We start from the raw sequence: 22,517 nt of genomic DNA, 5'->3' as shown, positions 1-22,517 counted from the left end.
CCTCGCTCGCCTCTCTCACTTTATACAATTGGTCTTTTTGTATATGTATACCAAAACAGATTATACAACTGTTTTTTGTATATGTATAGCGAATTATACATATATATGTTTGCTATGGAGCGCAATTATGCAAACTTTGTTATAGCATACAAATATGAATTTTGTGTTTGCTATATGTGAAAGTTGCTCTTTTAAGTTTTCAGTCGCATAACCCTCCTATTTTCTTATAGAAATATTCAAAAATTTGATATACAAACATTATACAAATAATAACAAACATGAAAAACTCAAATCTACTCCAATTTACTTAGCGTTTAAATTTTGAATTCCTCTAAAATTTGTAACTAGTTGTGGGATTTGTAGCTCCATGATGGTGGAGCCTCTTTAGACGAAAGAAAATTGGGAAAAGGGGACCGACTTCGTAGGGCAGAAGAATGCTCAGATATGTGTGATTTCTCATTTGGTTTTCAAAATGTACGGGGTAGATATATGTACTAATTAATGAGAGATAGAGATATAACCAAATTTGATCACACATTTGAACAAATCAAAATAAAATGAAAGAGAAAAAAAGGGACCTTTTATTATGATAATTTGAAATTATATATTATATAGAATTAAATATCATTTTCAAATCTTTTTAATATAAAAAATTTATAATTTTTTTTGTATAGTGACACAAGAATGCACTTTCTTTTCAAATTGTCGAATTTTTGTTTCAATATCTCTAAGTTATAATCAATTTTAATTTTCAGCAAAATTCTTCTTATAACCACTAGAAAGTAACTACGATATGTACGTATTAAAAAGTCATAATTAATATTTGGAAAATTTGAATATGTACTTAAGTTTCTTTTTAAATTTTAAAAATTTTAAGTTTTTAGTTAAATGACAATATAATTTTATCTGATACTTTAGAACTTTTAATTAAATAGTATTGTATATTAATAAATTTTTTGAAAATAAGAAGGTATCATATTGCAACAAATTACTAATATTCTATTAGCTAAGAATTTTTCATGTAGTTATATATTATATAATGAATACTGTTTTATTTAGGAAAATATTATTTGACTGGTTTAAGAGTCGCCACTTAATTTTTAAGAAAACTGTTGTTTTCAAAAGACTAAAACAGGAATCTAGTGAAAACTCGTAAAGGGGTTCGAGGTTCATATTAACATTCTAGGAAGGTTTTAAGAGCACCTAGAATGTCCACTAATGTGATTATCCGACAATTAATTATTTGGCTAAATTAATTTTAATTTAACTCGACTTGCAAAATTGAACTAATTTATTAGTTAAGACCATTTCAAAGGAGAAAAAGAAAAATGTTGAAATATCGTCCAAGTGAAATATTTTGCAAACTTATTCTTTAAGTTTTGTTAAGAGATGACCGATTTTGTTAAATTGTTAAATTAAAATGAACGTCTCTCGGGAATTTGAATTGTTGACCCTAAGATCAATGACAAATATTAGCAAGTAAGGAGGCATAATAAAACAAAGAGGGAGAGAGATTTGGGCCCAAATCTGGTTTTCCTGTTCGTCTGGGCCAGTATTTGGGCCTTTTTCGTTTTGGGACCAAAGACCCAATATTCAACACCTGTCTTAAACTAATCTTTGAATTTTGCTTCTCTTTGGGCCTTTGGCCCAACCCTTATCTCCTTGTACCTGTCCTAGTAACTAACAAATAATAATAATTACAATAAATGGGATTAGGCCCAAAATAATGAAATAAAACTTCTTTTTGTGCAAAAAGTGGGCCTTTGGTCCAATCTTTCAATTCTTCTTCGCTTCGAATCCTTTTCAACTCCGAGTCCTGTTCATCGATATTTGTAATTGGCTGACTCGAATAAAGGATTTTGGGTTTGAGCCTTGATGGCTCTCTCGAAATGCAAGGGAAGGAGATAGGAGTTCATGACGAACTCGGGTAGATTTCCACATGCAAAGCGACAAACAAATCACCAAATTAGCACATGAGAAAACAAAAAGAAAGTGGCGAGATAAAATAAATATAAAATGAAATAAATAACATATGCTAGTCTAATCATTGACAATGCAAACTTTGAACGATAATTTTAAAAGGAAAACTAATTAAGGACTGATATTTCTCATATCTACGGTAATAGATAGTAATAGGGCAAAATGTCAAAGGAAAATTAATGTCTCTTCTAGAAATCAATAAAGCAAGAAAACAAAAGAAACTAAGTTCAAAAATCTTAAACTAATAGCATTACACATGCTAGCTTAATTAAGTAATCATTTAAAAAATATGAAAAGGAACAGTGACATACCACAATGAAATAAACAACATGGACTAAATTAGATATAAAAAATAACGAGACTTGGTTGAATATCAAATGCAAGAAATGACTAGTGTTTATCGAGCAGGATTAGAGAGTAAGCTAAGTAGAACTATGCTAAAGATTAACTAGATTTTTCCGAAAAAATGATAACCAAACCAGCAAAATGAGAATAGCATTCAATCTGTTAAGTTAGCTAAGATGGAGGAATCTTATATTTTAAAGGATTAATCACACAAAAGGACCACATCCCCGCGGAATTAACACCCGAACACCGTACCAATTAACATAAGCCAAGTTCAAATCTATCAACAAATATTAATGTTTTATGTTGTAGCAGAATAGACTAATCAACAGTAGACTAATCATAGGACTTGAAAGCAAAGAAAACAAGCTACTATTTTAATCAACCATGGACAAAACAACATACAAGCTCCGTATTAACTAGCTAAAAATTTTGTTCCCATTTTGAAAATAAAATCGACCTTAACAGCCCAAAGGAGGGTCAAGATAGCAACCCACGAAAGCTATTTCGTCCATCCTAAACAACATCAGGCCAAACGAGCAACCAAACCACATACACAAAGTAACTAAATGCGAAAATCAAAAGAAAAACGGAGTTCACAACCCAAAGAGTTCTTAAACTTAGATTCACACGAAGGATGCATTCTATATCCCAAACTAAAATATGTCAACAACAAACAAGACGGCCAAACCTTAGACATCAATAGTAGATCAAACAAAGAAACAGATGCATCCCAAAAAGAGAGATAAGAAATCAACAAAAAGAAGCTTTAATTCATGGACATCAAAGGACCAAAACGAGTTTAGAATCAAAAGGAATTTCACCTTTCTTGGGGCAGCGACCTGGACAACAAGCCGATGACTACGACTCTTCCACCACGAAATTCAAACACTAGCAGCGATTAGAAAATCCGGGCAGAATGTTGGACCCAAAATACTGAAATTAGTTCTCTTCCTCTGTTTTCCTTGAGGTATTTAGTAGGTGTTTTAGCTATTTTCGCTTAAGCTATTTATGTGTATTTTTTCTCAAATCAAAATCCGACTTTTTTTCCTGTATCCCTCAAGAACCTCTCACACCATATGAATGGAGAAAAAAGACATTTAAAGGCGAAATTAGGGTAAAATAGGGTGAAAAAGGCGGGAGATTTTCGGATGGGGGGCGAGGCCCATTCAAATTCAAACTCCAAACTTTCACCATTTTAGGACAACACCTTTTCCTTGCAAGTTTCGTCCCATTCCGGAAGAGGAAATGGGACAGCCGCGTGCCTGCTGCCTGCTGTACGAATTTCTGGGCTGCTGGCTCGTTTTTGGTCATTTTCTGCGTGGAGAAGAAGGGTGAAACGTACAGGGGTTGGTTTGGGGTATATCTTGTCGGTTTGCTGAATTGGTTATTTTGTATGTTGTGTGTATTATGTTGGTGTTGTATAGTAATGTTAGGAATTGGGCTCGGCAGAATTGGAAAGCAAAAAGGGAATGGGTTTTGGGCTGATTTTGGTGTGCTGGAGGTAATTGGGGTGGGCTGGGAATTATGTATGCTTAAAAAATAAAAGGGCATCGGGTTTTTGGGAATTAAAATGGGGCAGACTAAACATGAGAAATGGGCTACAAGAATTACATAGGAGCTGGCCCCAAAAACTTGATCTTGCAATTTATTTGACGGATCACTAAAATCGTGATTAAGAAAATAACCGTATGAATTTTTATCGTGGCCAATCGGAATTAAAAATCTAGCCAAATGAGTTAAATTGGTGATTTGGCTAAAAACTAAATAAAAGATAAGTTAGTAGAAATTAATTAATGAGCTTCTTAATGTCAACGAAATAAAATTATTAATTCGATTATAAACCAATTAACTTAAAACTATAGCAATACTTTAAATAACGTAAATTAATAAAATGCGCTTTCCAAATCAACAAAATTAAATAAGATAACATAACATAACATGAAAATAAAAATAAAAATAATTAAACTAAATAACTTATAAGTATACTTTAAACCAAATTAATTTAATTGAATATTTAATTAAAACAAATTAACTTAAAACTATAGCCATACTTTAAATAACGTAAATTAATAAAATGCGCCTTCCAAATCAACAAAATTAAATAAGATAAAATAACATGAAAATAAAAATAATTAAACTAAAAAACTAAATAACTTATAAGTATACTTTAAACCAATTTAATTTAATTGAATATTTAATTAAAACAAACTCCTTTTGAGATGATTTTTGAATATTCATAAAATATGGTAATTATATACAAAATTATATAAAAGACATATTATTATTTAAAATTATAAAAAGTGACAAATTATTTAAAATAACTTGCAAACTATATTATTTTTCTCGAAATTTCTAAAATTAATTATTTTAAATCGTTTGAAAATTAAGAAGTTCGAAAATTAATTTATGTTGTGGAGGGTCAAAATTGGGTGTCAACAAATACTAACTCTTTGCATACATAGCTATAAACTATAAACACATAATTATGACTAGTTCTATAGTAAGCATAATATATTTGAAGACATAAAATAGATGTTTTCCTTTGGAATACACATGAAAAGAAGATTATTATAATATTTTAAATAAAAATATAAAAAACAGAGTAAACAAATTCTTGAGGTAATAAGCATCCTCAAATTTGATATAATTTTTACCAAAGATGCAAATTCTGTATTCAATGTTAACATAAATTGGAGCACGTTAATATCAATAAGAGCACAACCTTTGCAACTACAAAATGCATTAAAATGCATATTTATTTGTTCAATTTCTTTTAACATTTCAGTGATAGAAAATTTCATAAAGTTCTTCAAGTTTTTGGTGTCATTACTTTTGGTAAAATATTTTCAGAATTGTAGTCCTTGCTTCCAGTTAAATTTAGGGAAAAAAAGTTTTGTCATTTATTGCTAAAGGCAAAAATAAGAATAAACGTTGCTAAAAGACAAAAATTAGAAAACGGTCCGTAGAAAAAAATGAAGGATAACATAGAAAAAGGATAGCATGAAGAAGAGAAAATAAGAAAGAAAATCAAATGGAAATTTTTTTTTAAAAAAAAAGCAAGAACAAGAGTGGAGAACTTAAATTCAAAATAATCACGCGGAGACATATAACAAAAAAGAGAGAACAAGATGAGGTCAAGTGTGATGTGTCACGTGCAATATGATAGCATAAGTTGTGATTTTTGGTGGACCAAATATTAAAATAAAATTAACATTTTAATATCCAAGATAGAAGAACACGTAGATATCAAAATTTTGTAGGGCGCTTCAAGATAAACTCAATATGTATTATTAGAGTTCTTGGAGGCTACTGGCCGAACTTATTTATTTACAATAGATTAATGGGATAATTTCAGAGATATCCCCTCAGGTTTGGCTTAATAACATTAATAGGATATGAAATTTATATGTTAATCTTTATTTCTTATTAGCAAAAGTTTAAAGGCAGAAAAAAGAATGTTTTATGCAGGAATTACACATATTTGCTACACACAAAGATGACTGTTGCTTGAAATTTTCTTCGATTTTAAAAACTTTGAGAGGAGATTTCTATTTTAAAAGCAGAGTATAATAAAAGATGGCAAATAAGGATAGTTTCGGTAAATTAAGGAGAATATATCACCTAAAATAGTTTTGTTACAAAAATAATACAATAAGGGAGATGAATGTAATATCTCAAACCACAGGGGAGGTTATTGTTATATAGTCGAACCTGAGGGGAGATCTCTGAAATTATCCCTAGATTGATTAATTTACTTATGAAACTTTCTGATCATTCGAGTTGTGAAGATGTTGTCCTTCCCGCGATCAATACCATGACTTGCAAGAACAATGAATTTGTTGCTTGGCCACTACATATGCGGAGGTCCACATCATTCTAGTTTGAAATTATCCTAGTTCAAGGCGCAAAAACAACTCAAATCAATTAAGCTTCAACATAAAAAGTGAATTCAGATATTTAATTTGGTAACACGAATTTAAAATGAATCGAAAAAAGAAATTACACATTATTTCCACTACTCATAACTATACATTGATGATGGAAATAAAACTAAAATGTAATTTCATGCCCATATGGCCATATATATGGTAGTCAGATGTATTACACGCAGCACTGATCGTAAAAAAAAAAAGGAGTTGAAAATAAAACCAACTTAGGCCCATATGGCCATAACAGATATTCCACCAGCACCTAATAAAACAGCAAGATAAGCCCAAGATTGAAGCTTCATATTATTTTGCAATTTGGTACCCATAAAATCATATGAAAGAAGATCCACAAGTTCCATATAATTCAATAAACCAGCTGAACATGCATTCAACAATCCCACCACTATGAGTGATGTTGATCTATTATCACTATACACATTTGATAATCCAACTCCAAGTGCTATACCAAATGGTGTTGTTATTGAGAAAAATAACACCAACATTGATTTCATCCTCATACCATAGTTCGCCTAAACGCGGAAAAAAAAAAAAAAGAACAAAACTGAGACATAGTTATTATTATTGTATATACGCAATCAATCAAAAATATATACCTGGAGGATGCAACCTCACATATAGAAGCTACTAATGGCCTAATTGTACATGGATTATTAGATGCACCCATGGATAATCCTATCACTACTGAGTGCACAATTATTCCTAGCTCCAAAACCTAAGTTTCAACTTTAATGCCCCATATTTTATTGTTTGTACATCCTTGTCGATCATCATTTGAACCACATTAAAAAGCGAGGTTTTCACCAGCACTTGAGCTAGTAGCCACTTTCTTAGATAGGGCTTTCGGCTAGTTTGTGTAAGCTCGTTGTAGTATTATTATTTTCAGATTCACTTTTCATTTTCGATGGAAAAGAGATAAGGATGACGATCAGAAGAATACCAACAAATTTGGAAGAAATAGCCATTTGAGAATTTTGAAATATTAAGTTAATTAACAACTTGATGGAATTTTGATTTGAGTCTTATCTAAAGATCTTATAAGAATTTTGAAGTTTAAGCTAGTTGATTGAAAATGACATTTTTACCCTTGTGTTTAATCTAAGTTAATGTAGTAGAGAGTGTAATTCTTTAGTTTGATGAGGGGTAGAATAGGAAGTATGGCAAGCATACGCTATGAGTGTGGTGTCATTGTTTTAACTGTGCAGTGAATGTTAAAATCAGTAGCAATATGTAGTTTTACATATGGTTAAGATGACTTGTTATCCTACGTGGCATTAAGCGTAAGGCGCGTATGGTTAATATTTTAGATTGATTCACTCGATAAATTATATTTTATATTTTTTTTTATTAAGTATCAAAAAAGTTTAAACGACAATTAAAATAAGATAGAAAAAGTGCATTTATTCTTGATAAGAAATATAGGACTTTACAAAAAATATTTAAAAAAAAAAAAATCATAAACATATGCAATTAAGAAAGTCCTTTTCCTTTTTCTTTTTTTCACAAAAATAATACTCCCTCCGTTTCAAAAAGATTGGTCTGGTTTAACTTGGCACGAAGTTTAAGAAATTAAAGAAGACTTTTAAATCTTGTGGTCCTAAATTAAAGTTATGTCAAATGTACAAAATTGTCCTTAATCTTGTGGTCTTAAACATGCCACGTGGAAAGCAAAAAGTAAAATGTTACCAAAAAAGGAAAGAGGTCATTTTTTTGAAACTGACTAAAAAGGAAAAGGAGGTCATTCTTTGTGAAACGGAGGGAGTATAATATATGAATTAAAGATAAAAAAAAATCATAAACATATGCAATTAAGAAAGTCCTTTTCCTTTTTCTTTTTTTCACAAAAATAATATTATATTATAAGCTAAGGTTACATATGCAACTAAGAAAGTCCTTTTTCTTCTTTTCTTTTTTTCACAAAAATAATATTATATTATAAGCTAAGGTTACATGCATATTAGTTGAGCTACACAATCCATTTTCTTGAACTCATTGAACTTGGTGGCTGAATTCTCCTCTCTTTTTTAAAGATATAAATAAAAATAAAATATTGAAAATTTCTCCTAATTAATATTTTTTAAGAAGCGTATAAATTTTAAAAAATAGATACTTTTATAATTTGAGATATAGAGAGTATAGTGTTGGTGATAAGATATATTTTAAGGTGATTTCTTTTTATATGTCCAATATTAACATTATCAATACTAGTAAAAGGTAACAAATACCCAATAAAATGATCGAATCGAACACGAACTAGCTCGAATACCACTCGTTGTTTTTACTTATCTAACTTCCTTATTTTTAGTTGTTACATTTCGCTTCTCGAGAATCAAACTGTAGAAACTTTGACTAGTATTTAAAGATGTATTTTATCTTTATATTAATTACAACTAATAGTATTCTTTTATAAATAATATGTGATCGTAATGTCTAGGTCAGCTTTCACGCACCTCAACTAATTTCATAGGAATTCTATTGTCAATCAAGATAGGACAGATGAGAAAAATCAAGTACTCCCTTCATCCTATTTTATGCAACACACTTATCTTTTAAGTCCGTCCAAAAAGAATGTTACCTTACTATAACTAGAAAAAATTTACTTTAAAATGTTATTTTTATCCTTAATGAAATAATTTTCAACCACATAAATATCTAATAATTATTTTAGACCACAAATTTTATAAAAAAACCTTTTTTTCTTAACCATTATGCTAAATCAAATAGTGTCACGTGAAATAAAACACAAAAAGTGGTATTTTTGTCTTCTCTAAAATTTGAATATGAAACTCATGACTCTTGAATAATTCACAGTATTTTTTTTCTTCAAAATTTCATTAAATCTATTTTCTTGAACTCATTGAACTTTGTGAATATTCTCAGGTGAATTCTCCTATATTTTTTTAAAGGCATCAATAAAAATAAATGACTTGATTAATATTTTTTCTAAGAAGCATGTAAAAAAAATGAGATTAAAAGAATACAATGTTGGTGAGAATACATATTTAAATATTAAAGGATGAAAACCATGAGAGATTGGAGTTCAACTATCAAACTATACATAGAATGTAAAGTAAGTTCTTTTTAATTACTAGTAAAAGGTAACAAATATTCATTTGAATATCATTCATTATTTTTACTCATCTGACCCCTCGTTCATACTTGCACATTTCATTTGTCGAGAATTAAATTATAGAAACTATGACTAACTTCTTCTTTTTTATGACAAGGGAAATCGGCAGCCGCTACCCAAACTATGACTAACATTTTAAAATACATTTTTTCATCATATTAATTAGAACTAATATGATCATAGTATCCACAGTCAGTTTCTCATGCCTCGACTAATTTCATGAAAATTCTTCAACCTCCTACCATTGTCAATCAAGATAAGAACAAATGAAACGAATCAATTAGTATTTCTATCTCGGTTGAAATTAGAACATGAGACCTCATAACTCTCTACCATTTCAAAACAATAATCAAATGGAGGGAGTAGTGAATAGTTGTTGGGAAAAGGAGCAAATTTGGGGGCACATGTGGACAGTAGATTAAAGTTAAGAATGACAAAACAGAAAGGACATCAGTACCCATAAAAACAAAAGGCCAAACATATATTCAAGTTTGAATAAGTCTATGGGGTACTCAAAGTGGAAGGAGCCTGCCTTATGGTGATGTGGTGTGGTGTGGGTACCTTCAAATGGTGTCAGTAGCCATGTGATTGTATGGCCCTTCACCTTTCATGTCCACATAAAGGAAACACCACAAAATGAGACAAAATAGTCCTCTAAAGTTACCTTTAAATACATAAAAAGAAAACTTTATTTTTAACCCCCCACCCTCTACTCATTATGAATGATGAAAGATGAAAAAAGTATAATATTTTACTTCCTTCGCTTCAATTTGTTAGTCTTGAAAAGTCTTGAAAAGAAATAATGCATTCAAAGTGGGACAAACAAATTGAAACAACAGAAGGAGAAGCATTCTTCCCTTGATGAAAGATGGAAAAAGGGAGATCTTTACCAAGTCTTCCCTTTTTGGATCCCTCATGGATCATTCAATCAAGTGGCTGCAACAGATTTTTAACTGCTGACAAGCTAAATCTATATACACTCATTTAGTAGAAACATGGTAATCTATCAAGACTTTCAATTTTTTCATGATAAGGCAAATCTAAAAGATATATAATTTTTCTACATCAAAATTTTACATGACAGCAAGTTATGATTAAAAAGGCAGAAAGAAAAAGGTACTACAATATCTAATGGATACTACTACTATTACTAGCCTTTGTTATGGTATTGTGTTCTGTGTGGTCCAGCACACAAACTACAAAGAGGGTACAAAAATAGACAAAGAAAGGGACCCCATTTCCCATAAATCAGTTCATCTGTCATTTACCTATGCATTATGTATTTTGTTGTAAGTAGTATGGTATTGATGATGGCAATAATCTTGAGGAGATCTTCCTTACAAATCTTTTCTTCTGTTGTGTTTTGGCTATACAGCTAGAGGGCTTTTACTACTTGTATATAATGCTACCAACATTTCTGCATAAACAAACACAATGAGAATCTTGTTAAGTATATTTATTTATAGATAAGAAAGATGAAAGCGAATCTAATTTACAAGATATTTTACCGAGTTAATCCCCTTCCTCGCTAACGATGATCAACTGGAACACTTAAGTTTCAGTGGCTTCTTGGCCAGATGTAAACCTGATCAATGTTAACCTCACATTAAGTGCTCTATTGAAACCAAGCAAGAGAAGAACACGGCTACAGTTTTAAGTACTACCTTGGAACCTGAAAGTAACATGATTTGAGAGAAGCCATGTTGAAGGCAGAAGTGGTGGGAAGCATAGGGATATTGTTCGTAGTAGTAGTAGTAGTAGTAGCAGTAGCAGGCATTGGTATTGCGGAACTAACATCAGCTGCAGCTGAATCAGTTGAAAACGCAACATGTTGTTCTGCAGCCGATTTTGTAGGAGAAGCAAATAGATTATCAGGAAGGTTGTGGTCAAAGCTGCTTCAAGGACAAAGAAATTTCAGAAACATTAGAAAGAATCCGAGATAATAACAAGAGAATTGAACCAATACACATTACATAGCAAAGAAACAATGCCATCATACTTTGAGCATCTTCGATGAGAAAACTAATTGAGAAGGCATCAAAATATAGCAACATAACTGAAAACTTCACTTTGATAAACCTCAAGAGTTTCATCAAAGAAATTTGATGTTTAGTACCTATCTTGAGGATCGGAGTTGTCAGTATTTGAGGCCTGCTCCTTGCTGCAACTGCCATTTCTGTTATTTGTATGTGGCATCTCCTGATTCTCATCAGCTGCATTAGCTAGGGGTTTAATGGGTTCCTGGACACCATTATTTTCTGCCGGAGAAAAAAAAACCAATCAATACTTTATAATTAAAAAAAAAAACAAAGAAAACGAAGAAGTGTTTGTTCCAAGTGTTTACCTGCTAAGGCTTCTTGGTTGATGCCATTAGACGAACAAACAAAACCCTGATGGTTTTGAAACTGAGTTTGCATCTGGGAGGCAAATGGAACACCTGGAGAGACGACGCTGGGATGGAAGTGACTATTGTGATGGTGGTTCTTCATCAGTTGCAAATTCATTAACCTTCTGCCTTGAAACTCAATCGCTTGCTGCAGTTCAGCATCCTGCTCCATTTTTCTTCTCAACATCTCATGCGGATTATAAAACATCCTTCCTCCTGCACAGAAAAGACACTTTTTAAGTGTCTCAATCGTACAATTGGAAGAAAAATGGTAATCTAGCTAGTATTCTCACCAAAGGGAATGTCATATATCTCTCTAGACTCAATCCCTGAGGGACTTAAACATGCTGAGAGCTCTTCTCTATCAATAGGCTGCTGCTGTAGATGAAATTGCTTCCTTCAATTCAATTGAGAATGGAATATTAGTCATGCAAGATGTATATATCAGAAATCAATCAAAACAGAAGATAATGACGATGATTCCATACTTGTCTGGGATTTTTCCCTTTTCTTTGTATGGTTTAACGAGCACACGAGAATCACACACAAAATGAGGGTTGCCTTTGGCCAAAATAAGCTTCACAGTTTCGGGGTAGATGAACGTAACAAATCCAAACATCCGCTTCTGCTGATATGGAATTCTAACATCTTGCACTGGCCCGTACATACTTCAAAACAAATCAAAGGGCTAAAGTCAATTCTTCGTTCAACTTGATTTTCATTGATCAAATACAAGCAAGAAGAGCACAAACCTAAAGTAATTAGACACATCCTCCTCCTTGAATGTGCTATCAGCAGGAAATGTCAAGTAAATTTGTCTCAAACAAGAACTCGAATTTCCAACCAGCGCCATTGCTGAAAATTCATTTCTGTCGGGTAAGGATCGACCATGTTTGTGGAACTCATCACTCATCATTAATGCTGCTGCAGCCGATCTGCAATTCAGACCATAAAAATAACAGTAACTAAGTAGGCATAGCCAATGTTCAATATCTCAACCTCAATAATGTCTCAACCCAAAATCTAAACAGTACATAACAGCACAGGCTCACACAACATGGAGCAAGTAAATAGACTATAAAGCATCAGAATGTCATCATTACATCCAGAATCCGTCACAAATTTACATGGAAAACATTTTTATAAAAAAAATCTAAAGTCGCAATCCCAAACTAGATGGGATCATGCATATTAATCCTCAACATACATTTGACAATGTCTAGGACATTTCATTCAATACTTGGTAACTTGCCTTTAGGGACAACTCAGGGCCACCTACAACTAGGAATTCACAAAACCTCATGCCTATAAACTGACATACAAATCTCTAGCCAAACTGAAAATTAGTTGGTACACTATGCTAAAAATGGCAGAATCAAAACAATGCAACACCCAAAAGTCCATTTTCAAGAACACGCTAAAGTAGATAACTTTCTTCCAAATCAAAACAACACAAGAAAATATCACCCCAATGCCACCAGCTAGCCCCAAAAATCTAAAGTTTCAACTAAAAAGGTGAAACTTTTTTCATCAACTCAGTTCAAATACTTAACCTCCCAGAGATCACAAGGCTTAGTATTTTAACTAACCATTAGACAGTAGACACACTAAGCTAGCATTTGGCCATAGATTTTGAGAATTGTATCTTCAAATATCTGTTTGGCCATGAAATTAGATCAGACTTTGATTTTCATCAAATATTTTCAAGATATGGGTTTTTGAAACTTCCACTCACAGGACTTCAAACTTTTTCCAACTAAAATGCATTTCCAAACCACAACTTCAAAAGCTCAAATTTTCAACATCAAAAATGGTCAAGCTAGAGCTTTAAGTGTAAAGATTAGTTGTTACATTATGCATAATAATTTCAGAGTTAAAAGAATGCAAGACCCACAAACCCAGATTCAAGAAAACACCAAAGACAACAACTTTACTCAAAATACAACCAAACACAAGCAAAAAAAGAACAGTCTTTACTCAATTAAAGCTACCTTTGATTATCATTGTAAACATTCATGCATCTGTTGAAACCAAAAGGATGACGACCTCCAGAAGCCATAAACTGAGAAGCAGCAGCAAATCTCTGTTGTTGTAACGCTTTCACACGCATAATCTCATCAAAACACTCAACATTCCCAGAAGACTCATCTGTTGAATCACCAAATCCACCATGCATAAACTTACAACTATTCCCATTCTTACAAAACCCTTTAGCATAATACATGCAAGGCCTCCAACCAAACCCACCATTTTCCTCACACCCACCACCACCAAGAAAAACATCATTCACTGAACAACTCCTACGATGTAACTGTTTTTCTTGATTTTCCTCACAAAAACCCATACCCATTGAATCACTTCTTCCACTCGGACTCATAACCGGGTCAAACAACTGTTCTTCATACCCAGAACCATTCACAACAGCAGCATACGACACGGGTCTAGGACTTCTTGAAAAAACTGGCGGTGACCCACCTGACCATGGAGAAGAAACAGGTGAAGATTGAAACCCATTGTTCGGAATCATGATTCTAGGTGAAGATTGAGGAAATGGGTTGAGTTTATTGGAACCAAAATGGGAAGAAGATGAAGGTGTTGTAGGTGCAGATGAACTGTTTGATAAAAGTCCTAAACGAGTTTTTGTTTGATTTATAATAGAAATTAACAGATTTTCTGGACCAAATGCTAATCTTATCATCTCCTTATCACCTTGATCTTGAGTAAGTAAATAACACATGATTTTTGATGCATTTTCTGGATCCAAGCTTTCAATTCTTGATAAAACTGTTTTTGTTGCTTCATATGAATCCATGGTGATTTTTTTTTTTCCACCTTAAACAAAAAGAGGTTTTAGGGTTTTAAATAGAGGTTGATGAGAAAGATGATATAAAGAAGATTTTAGAGGGGCATTTTATCAATATCTCCGTCCCAAAATAAGTGCCGTTTTAATAAAAAGAAATTCAGCTATTATTGAGGGTATTTTATCAGTATCTTCGTCCCGAAATAAGTGTCATTTTAATAACAAAGAAAAAATGGCTATAGTTAAGGGTATTTTATCAAGATCTCTCCATCCTGAAATAAGTGTCATTTTAACAACAAAAAATCGGCTATTATTGAGGGTATTTTATTAAGATCTCGTCTCGAAATAAATATTGTTATTAAAATATTTTATTGAGATTATATTTTTTTCGTTCCGAAAAAAATATTGTTTTAACAAAAATTATTGCTATTATTGAGGATATTTTATTAATATTTTTGTCTCATCTGTCTCAAAATAAGTAACGCTTTGAAAAAAAAATGAATATTGGATGGAGTATTATATTAGATAAAAAAATTATTCTGAATTAAATGTCATTTTAACAAAAAAAAAAACATAGCTATTATAGGGGGTATGTTATTAATATTTTTGTCCCAAAATAAATATGGCTTTATTTTTTTAAAAAAAATTGAGGAGATGTTCGATTAGGATAATATTTCTTTCGTTAAAAAAAAAAAGTATTATTTAAACAAATTAAAATAAGGATGTTAGAGGAGGTATTTTATTAGGATAATATTTTTTTCGTACCAAAATAAGTAGTATCATTTTAATTAAAAAATATTTCAAATAATTATTTATATTCTATATATTCACTTTTACTTGTTAAACTTGAATTTTGTACGTTCTTATAAAATAATACTCTAATTGATATGAATATTTCATGTTAAGAAAAAAAAATTGAAATACATCATAAAAAATATTTATTATTTTTTTAATAAGTATCAAAAAGATAAGATAATAGTACTATTTATTTTGAAACATAGAAATTAATAGTAGTACTATGATTTATATAGAAAAAAATGTTTTTTTGTGGATTTTATTTTTGGGAAATTATTAGAAAGAGGATGGCAAAGATATCAACCATGTTATAAAAGGCAATGATGGGTTGGTCTTATATTCGTGCAATCATTATATACCTTATGTTATACAAGTGTGTGGGTCTATGGGACTTTGAATGGGATATAATAGACATCCCATGAAAAAATATGTTTTTTGAGTATAATTATTTTTTTTTATAAAAAGAGTTTTTTATTTTAAATTATTTTTTTCAATATGTATATGAATTAATCATATTTCAAATTAAAACAAAAGGAAAACATGTGGTTAATGGAATAAATCATAAGTTGTTATTCCATGAATTGAGTTCCTTGATTCGCCTTTTTAAGCTTGGCTTCAATCTCTACTGATTCAACTTGAGTTGGGCTATCAGCTTGAGGTTGTTCGTAATTATTGGACTTTAGTAATGATAGTCACTGCTTCTTCGGTCTGATAGTTTGTCTCTTTGTCGCTTGGGGTCCAAACAACTCGATTCGGCCGAGCTTATGGGCATAGTGTTCTGCACGTAGTTGAATCGGTAAAACGATTATTGATTTGTCTTACTTAACTTACTTGCTTGATTTATATCGGATGGAAAAAAAATCATACACCCTCTCTTCTTTTTAATTATTTTGAAGACAGTTAAGAGTATATTTATTTATCTATTCTCAATTTTCATATTCTTTTTTACACAACAACCTATTATTTTAAAAACTTAAGTTCAATTAACAATTCATCTAAGTATTATTATTTTTAGGAACACAAAGATAATAAATATTTTGTTACAAATTTATAGATGCCACAATATTTTCAACAAATGGAATATGAATGAGGTTAAAAAAAATATTGAAATATAAGAGACAAAATGAAATAGAAATAAAAGGGTGTTTGGTTAAACTCGTAAATTTTAAATATTTTATAAATTTCTTTACACGTTTGATAAATATCAAAGTTATTATTATCCAAAATCAGACAACTTAAAAGTTATAAGATGTTTTGTTTGATTAAAAAAAGTACGATTTTATCCTAATATTTTTTTTATGAGATACTTCCTCCATAACATAACTTTTAGTTATCTCTATTTACTTTTATATAAAAATTTATATTTTTTATAACTAATTTTAAGAACATTTCACTCATTTTTAATTATTTTTAAAAAAAAAGTTATATCACAGTCTTCTCACCAACTACCAAGGACACCAAATAATTATTATCATTTTTAAATTTCCTCAATCCAAATAAGTAATAATTTTAGCTATAAAATTAGTTTCAACATCTACAATTATTTTTCAATTATTAGTATTTACTGTGTTAATCAAAATTAATCATATATCCCTTCCTTCACTTTTACTTGTCCACTTTGGACTTTGCACATAACTTAAAATGATTAATATGAATATTTTATAATGATACTCATATTAATTGTTGTTTAGTCTTAGATCTTTAAAATGAATTTAAAATTAACAAATAACTAATACTGAAGATAAAACATGAAAAACATAATTACTTTTTCTTCATATGTTAACATAGACATGTAAAAACAAAATTTTATTTTTAAAATATTGAATAAGTGAAAATGATCGAAAAGAATGTAACGGAGTAATTAAAAATAAGATAAAATAAAATATTTATAATAAGTAAACACAATCTGATTCACAAAACATTTTACGTTAACGAAGTTCGAAAAATAATCGAAGTCAAGGAGTGTTTATAGCAAAGAGAGATTAATTCAATAATTGGATCCTAATATGTAGTGGTTGATTGAGAGTTGGTCATTTGGAGTGGACTAAAAAGTCCTTTTTATGTGGAGAGATTTGTCCCAATACTTCTCATACAAATGTAAAATAAAAAGTTCAGGGGGATAATAGGACCCCCGTGAAGTATAAGTGTGTAGTTGAGAATTGACTAATAGTTTAGGGGGGCATTTGACTATTTTCTCAAAAAAAAACTCTAAAAATAATAGATTTTTTTTTATGTATTTCAATAATATTACAAGTGCTTATTATCTCTATAATATTATATTATAAGAGAAATATTAAAAATATTTCTAAATTTAATGTAAATAATTAATTTTATCTTTGAACTATTAATAGTTTTAAAAACACACATTTACTTAATTAAATGAACTTAAATACACCACCGATTTTGCACCATGAGTGAAATATACCCCTAAATTCTTGTTAAATTTAGGATATTTTCAACACTTCGCTCGGCTTTTTATTAAGAGTAAAATGTTCTTACAAAATTTTGAGATCATTTGTTATGCCATGTGACAGATTGAGGGTATATCTAAGTTTAGTTAGTCAAATAAAGATGTATTTTTTAGATTGTCAATAGTTTAAAAATGAAACTAATAATTTACGTCAAGTTTAAAAGTGTTTTCATTATTTCTCTATTATTATAGAAAGCATATTATCTTTAGTATTGAGAAGTTTTGTCTACCAAAATTTAAATGTAGTGATAAAAGATCACCTAGGACCAAGAAAGGATTCATGTTATATGGCGCAGATTTTATTAGCTATTAACTATTTGAAATTTTATTTTGTTGGTAAAAGTTTGATTCTACACCTTGTAATCTTCTTGTTCTATCTAGATGTAATAAAATAAAATTAAAAGGATGATGTTACTTGGCAAAATATACAAGGTAAAGGTTTCGGGTTGTGGTAGAATGGTAAGTACTCTTTCATTCTTAACCAAACATCTGGGGTTTGAGTCCTCTTGGGTACAAAATTGTCTTTGTTAGGGAGCGTTTTACCTCAAATATGAAACTTATTGATGTGGATTCAAATTCAATTGAATTTCAATGTAAGTATCGGACAACGAAGGGAAACCAAAATAAAAAATATAGGGCAAAGGTCAAAGTGTCTGTTCAATCTTAGACTGCCTTGATAGAGGTGGGCATGGAGAACTGTTGCCTGTAGACAGTGGAACTTGTGTATGTGTGATGTTTTATTTTATATATATTTAATTAGAGGAATTCATTAATATATTGTTTTTATTTTTTCTAGAACTCATGAAACAAATCAACATACAATTATTTTAAAAAGAAGTTGGTGTGTTTGGCAGGTAGGAAAATATTCTTTGGATTTACTTTATTTGTGTACTTTAATAAAGAAGTAAAAATATTTAGAAAAATATAGTATTTAAATTCTAAATATTTTTAGTAAAAAATATGATTAAACACAAGTTTAAATTGAAAAAAATTCAAACAAAGTGAAAAAATATCCCACTTAGTTTCATTTGTATGCCAAAGAATTTTAGTGGACTGAATGTGAGATGATATAAGAAGTGAAATATTACATCATTAAATTTTTTTATGGCAACTGACTGATAAAGATTGATTATGGGCAAGGCCGACTCAACAATATTGGGAGTCTAAAATAAAACTTAAGAGAGGGACCTTAATATTTTATTTTTTTCATCATATATACTTTTATGGAAAATTGTATGAAATAATAAACTATGAATTCAAATTAAATGTTATAGCCATAGTTTATTTTAATTGTAATTCGCAACAAACATCTCTTTTTTTTGCCATCTGATTCGGTATACAATTAGTCATTTTCGGTATACAATTAGCCATTTTATACATTTCGATATAAAATGTATAAAATGCGTTTGTGTTTGTATAAAGCGAGAGAGAAGTGTATATACAAATACAAATACATATATTTTCTTCCTATACATTTATAATACAAATACATATCTTATTATACAGATTACAATGTATAAATGAATTTATACAAAACTGAACAATTTATATAAAATTAGATGTTTGTAGCGAATTATACAAATCAAAAGCTCTATAGCAAACATAAAATTTGTTATGGAGTGCAATTAAGCAAACTATAGTTATAACATACAAATATGATTTTTATGTTACTTTTATTTAAAATCTACTTTTCTAGCTATTTTAGATGCGAAGTCATTAGATACTGTTTTATAATCAATTTTTTTTAATAATTTCTTTTCAAATGATAATATAGCTAATTCATTCGATCTATCTTAAGACATTGTTGATCTTAAAAAAGATTTAAACAATTTTAATTTCAAAAAATCTTCTTTCGACTGAGGCAATAGTTACAGGAACTGTTAACATTATTCTATAAGCAATATGTGTATTTGGAAAAGAATCAAGTCTTTTTATTTGATTGAGTATTTTCGTTAGAATATTATCTTCTACTTGTATTATTTCCCTAAACACATTTAATTTAAAAAATAATTCTAAACCATCAATATTAGATTAACTATTACGTGTTAAAGAAAGTTTAAGGTTAAGACAATATTTTTTAATTTCTCATCATCTAGTGATTTCAATATTTTACCACTGAATAAGAAATCAAAAATATTTCCATATGCTTCAATTGGTTCAAATCGATTTTGAAGTGAAAAAAATAGTTTGATCTACTCTACATATATAAAACAATCAACTCTAAAAGATTTTCAAGGAACTTGGTGATTTCGCTATCCATATTTTCATCAAATTGTTTCTTACAAAATTCAGGTTTATTTTCATCTCATATGCAATTTCCTTAGTAGAAATCATAACACTCGTAGTACATATATCTTTTTTTTAAAAATAACATATATAAGTAATTGTTTTTTTTAAATGGGGCCCCAAAATATATGAGGCCCCAAGCGATGACTTTAGTGGCCTAAGGGTTAAGACGACCCTGATTATGGGTCAAATGGATGCACGGAGTTTACATGATGATCAATACTAGTACTTGAGCTCATCAACCTCCAAATGATTGTAGTTGGTATTGGAAGAGATTGATTTATTTATTATTTTATTCGGTGTTTGATATTTGATATTTTTATTAGAGTCCAATTAAATTTAAATTGGAAAGTCACACATAAAAGGGTAAAGCATTATTAAAGTGACTCCATACCCAAAGAGATTCAAATCTGAAACATCTGATTAAAAATAAATGAGTACTTACTAGTTGCTGCTGTTAAAGTTTCCTTTAGACTTTAGGGAGCACAAACATTATCATACATGAAAGACAAGAAATTGGTTAATATTTAGGGATACACATGTACATAACTAGAGCAGTGACACATAGATATAACACATAAAACATAAATGTATTTTTTTTAATTTAATTTTGATTGATATGTTTTTCAATTTTAATTATATACAAATAGACACTTAAATTTATATAATTTGGATTCCATAAAGAACTATGATTGGAACTATTAAAGGTTGTTATAGAACGGTAAAAGATCATTTGGTAGCTGAAAAAGAAATAATTTGTCTATGTATTAATTTTTACATAACTTATATGACACTTGGACTTTGGTAAGTAGATAAGAAATAAGTTATTCATGTATAAAATTAATATGATATTTGGTTGACAATTTTAAAAATTGTATCACTAATACATGTATAAATTATGAGGGAACCTAAGCGTTATTTTATGTAAGATAGAAGGTGGAATGTATAACTATTCAGGGGTCATTTGATTGGGAGCAAGTTATCCCATAATTAATTACATGATATAAATGATGTGATAAGTTATCTCAAACATGACAACTAAACAAAATATCAACATTTTATTACTTGATTATTTTTTTATCCAAGGATTATTTATTTATATCCCTCACACCAAACAAATATAACTAAATACTTCATAACTAATACTTGCATGAATTATACATGGATTCATAACTAATTCATACATTATTAAAATTTGCATAACTCTGATCAATTGTCAAATGATCCTGCATTACTCATTTATCTTTAATAATTAGATATCTCGATATTTGAGTCATGTATATGAAGTCATATTTGATAGAAAACGTTTAACTCTAACTAGTGGAACTTCCCAGCACAATAATACAACATACTCAATGAAATCTCATAAGTGGAGTATGAGAATGGTAGAATGTATGTAAACTTTATCGGTACCTCGTGAAGGGTATTAAGGACTATTTCCAAAAGACTCTTGGCTTAGATGCAACAGTTCCAGATATAAAAAAAAAAACACAACAGTCACAAAAAAACAATGCAAAATCTACCAAAAGGATCAACAATCAACAACAAAATAGTACAATAAATCGAAACAGAATAAACAACATAGATCAGAACAAATTATTGAAAACAATAATGTATAATAATGAATATCAAATCAAAATAAAAATTACAATAATACAATTAGTACAATGACAATATCAAGTATCGCAGAGTAAAAAACTCAAAAAAGAAAATTTGTGGTTGGGATATGGGACAAGTGGGGGGTGGGGTATAGCAAATATAATAAAAACAAATGGCGTACGTGCTGTTGCAGCACAAGAATTAAAGCTTAGTTTGCTGTGCAAAAAAAAAGAAAAACTGCAACATTGGGGAATGTGTAGTTTGCCTTTTTCTTTCAAAATAATAATAAAAATGTCTAGTCTTTATCTTACTTTCTTCTCTCTATATTTTTGGTGGCATTTGTCTTTTCACATAATTGGACAAAACAATGCTGACTAGGACTCTTTATATTCATATTTCATGTTTCAATTTTGGGAAAAGGGGCTGATATACCCCTCAACTTTGTCATTTGGAGCTGATATACCCCTCGTTATGAAAGTGGCTCATATATACCCTTACCGTTATACAAACGGCTCACATATACCCCTACCGTTACAAATAAGCTCACATATACCCTTCACTTAACGGAAGTGAAAAAAATAGTTTTAAATTTATATTTTTTACTTTTAATTTTCTTAAAAATTATTTAGGGGTATATATGATTCTTCTAGCAAAGTTCAAAGTATATTTTAATCTTTTTCATACATAAATTATTTTTTGACTTCTTTGATTATAATTATTTGAGTTTCTTATTTTATTTTATTTTTTTCTTTCATTCCTTAGTGTAAAGAAAAAAA

The 22,517-nt window shown here is 29.8% G+C and overlaps 2 protein-coding genes across 3 annotated transcripts; both read right to left on the bottom strand.

The window, feature by feature from the left end:
• Positions 1–6,481: 6,481 nt before the first annotated feature.
• On the bottom strand, positions 6,482–6,942 carry LOC107058612 (fe(2+) transport protein 1-like). Its single transcript, XM_015304507.1, has 2 exons — positions 6,886–6,942; positions 6,482–6,787 (listed from the first exon to the last, which is right to left on the bottom strand). Exons 1-2 carry the CDS (start codon positions 6,940–6,942, stop codon positions 6,482–6,484), a joined length of 363 nt encoding a protein of 120 aa, XP_015159993.1.
• A 3,493-nt stretch (positions 6,943–10,435) lies between these two features.
• LOC102586367 (zinc finger CCCH domain-containing protein 53) lies at positions 10,436–14,654 on the bottom strand. 2 transcript variants are annotated; one of them, XM_006365565.2, is made up of 9 exons: positions 13,783–14,654; positions 12,544–12,726; positions 12,280–12,459; positions 12,085–12,188; positions 11,750–12,007; positions 11,522–11,663; positions 11,070–11,300; positions 10,914–10,990; positions 10,436–10,822 (listed from the first exon to the last, which is right to left on the bottom strand). In XM_006365565.2, the coding sequence occupies exons 1-8, from the start codon at positions 14,601–14,603 to the stop codon at positions 10,957–10,959; spliced, it is 1,953 nt and encodes a 650-aa protein (XP_006365627.1). In that variant the 5' UTR covers positions 14,604–14,654; the 3' UTR covers positions 10,436–10,822; positions 10,914–10,956. The 2 variants fall into 2 exon arrangements, with proteins under 2 accessions (XP_006365627.1, XP_006365628.1); XM_006365566.2 differs by having other exon boundaries at positions 11,070–11,297.
• Between the last annotated feature and the right edge of the window lie 7,863 nt (positions 14,655–22,517).

The sequence above is a fragment of the Solanum tuberosum genome, unplaced genomic scaffold (assembly GCF_000226075.1).
Source record: "Solanum tuberosum cultivar DM 1-3 516 R44 unplaced genomic scaffold, SolTub_3.0 scf00559, whole genome shotgun sequence".
NCBI classification, from domain to species: Eukaryota; Viridiplantae; Streptophyta; class Magnoliopsida; order Solanales; family Solanaceae; genus Solanum; species Solanum tuberosum.
Note: the sequence above shows the minus strand (reverse complement) of the source record. Positions and strands in the feature narration are given on the sequence as shown.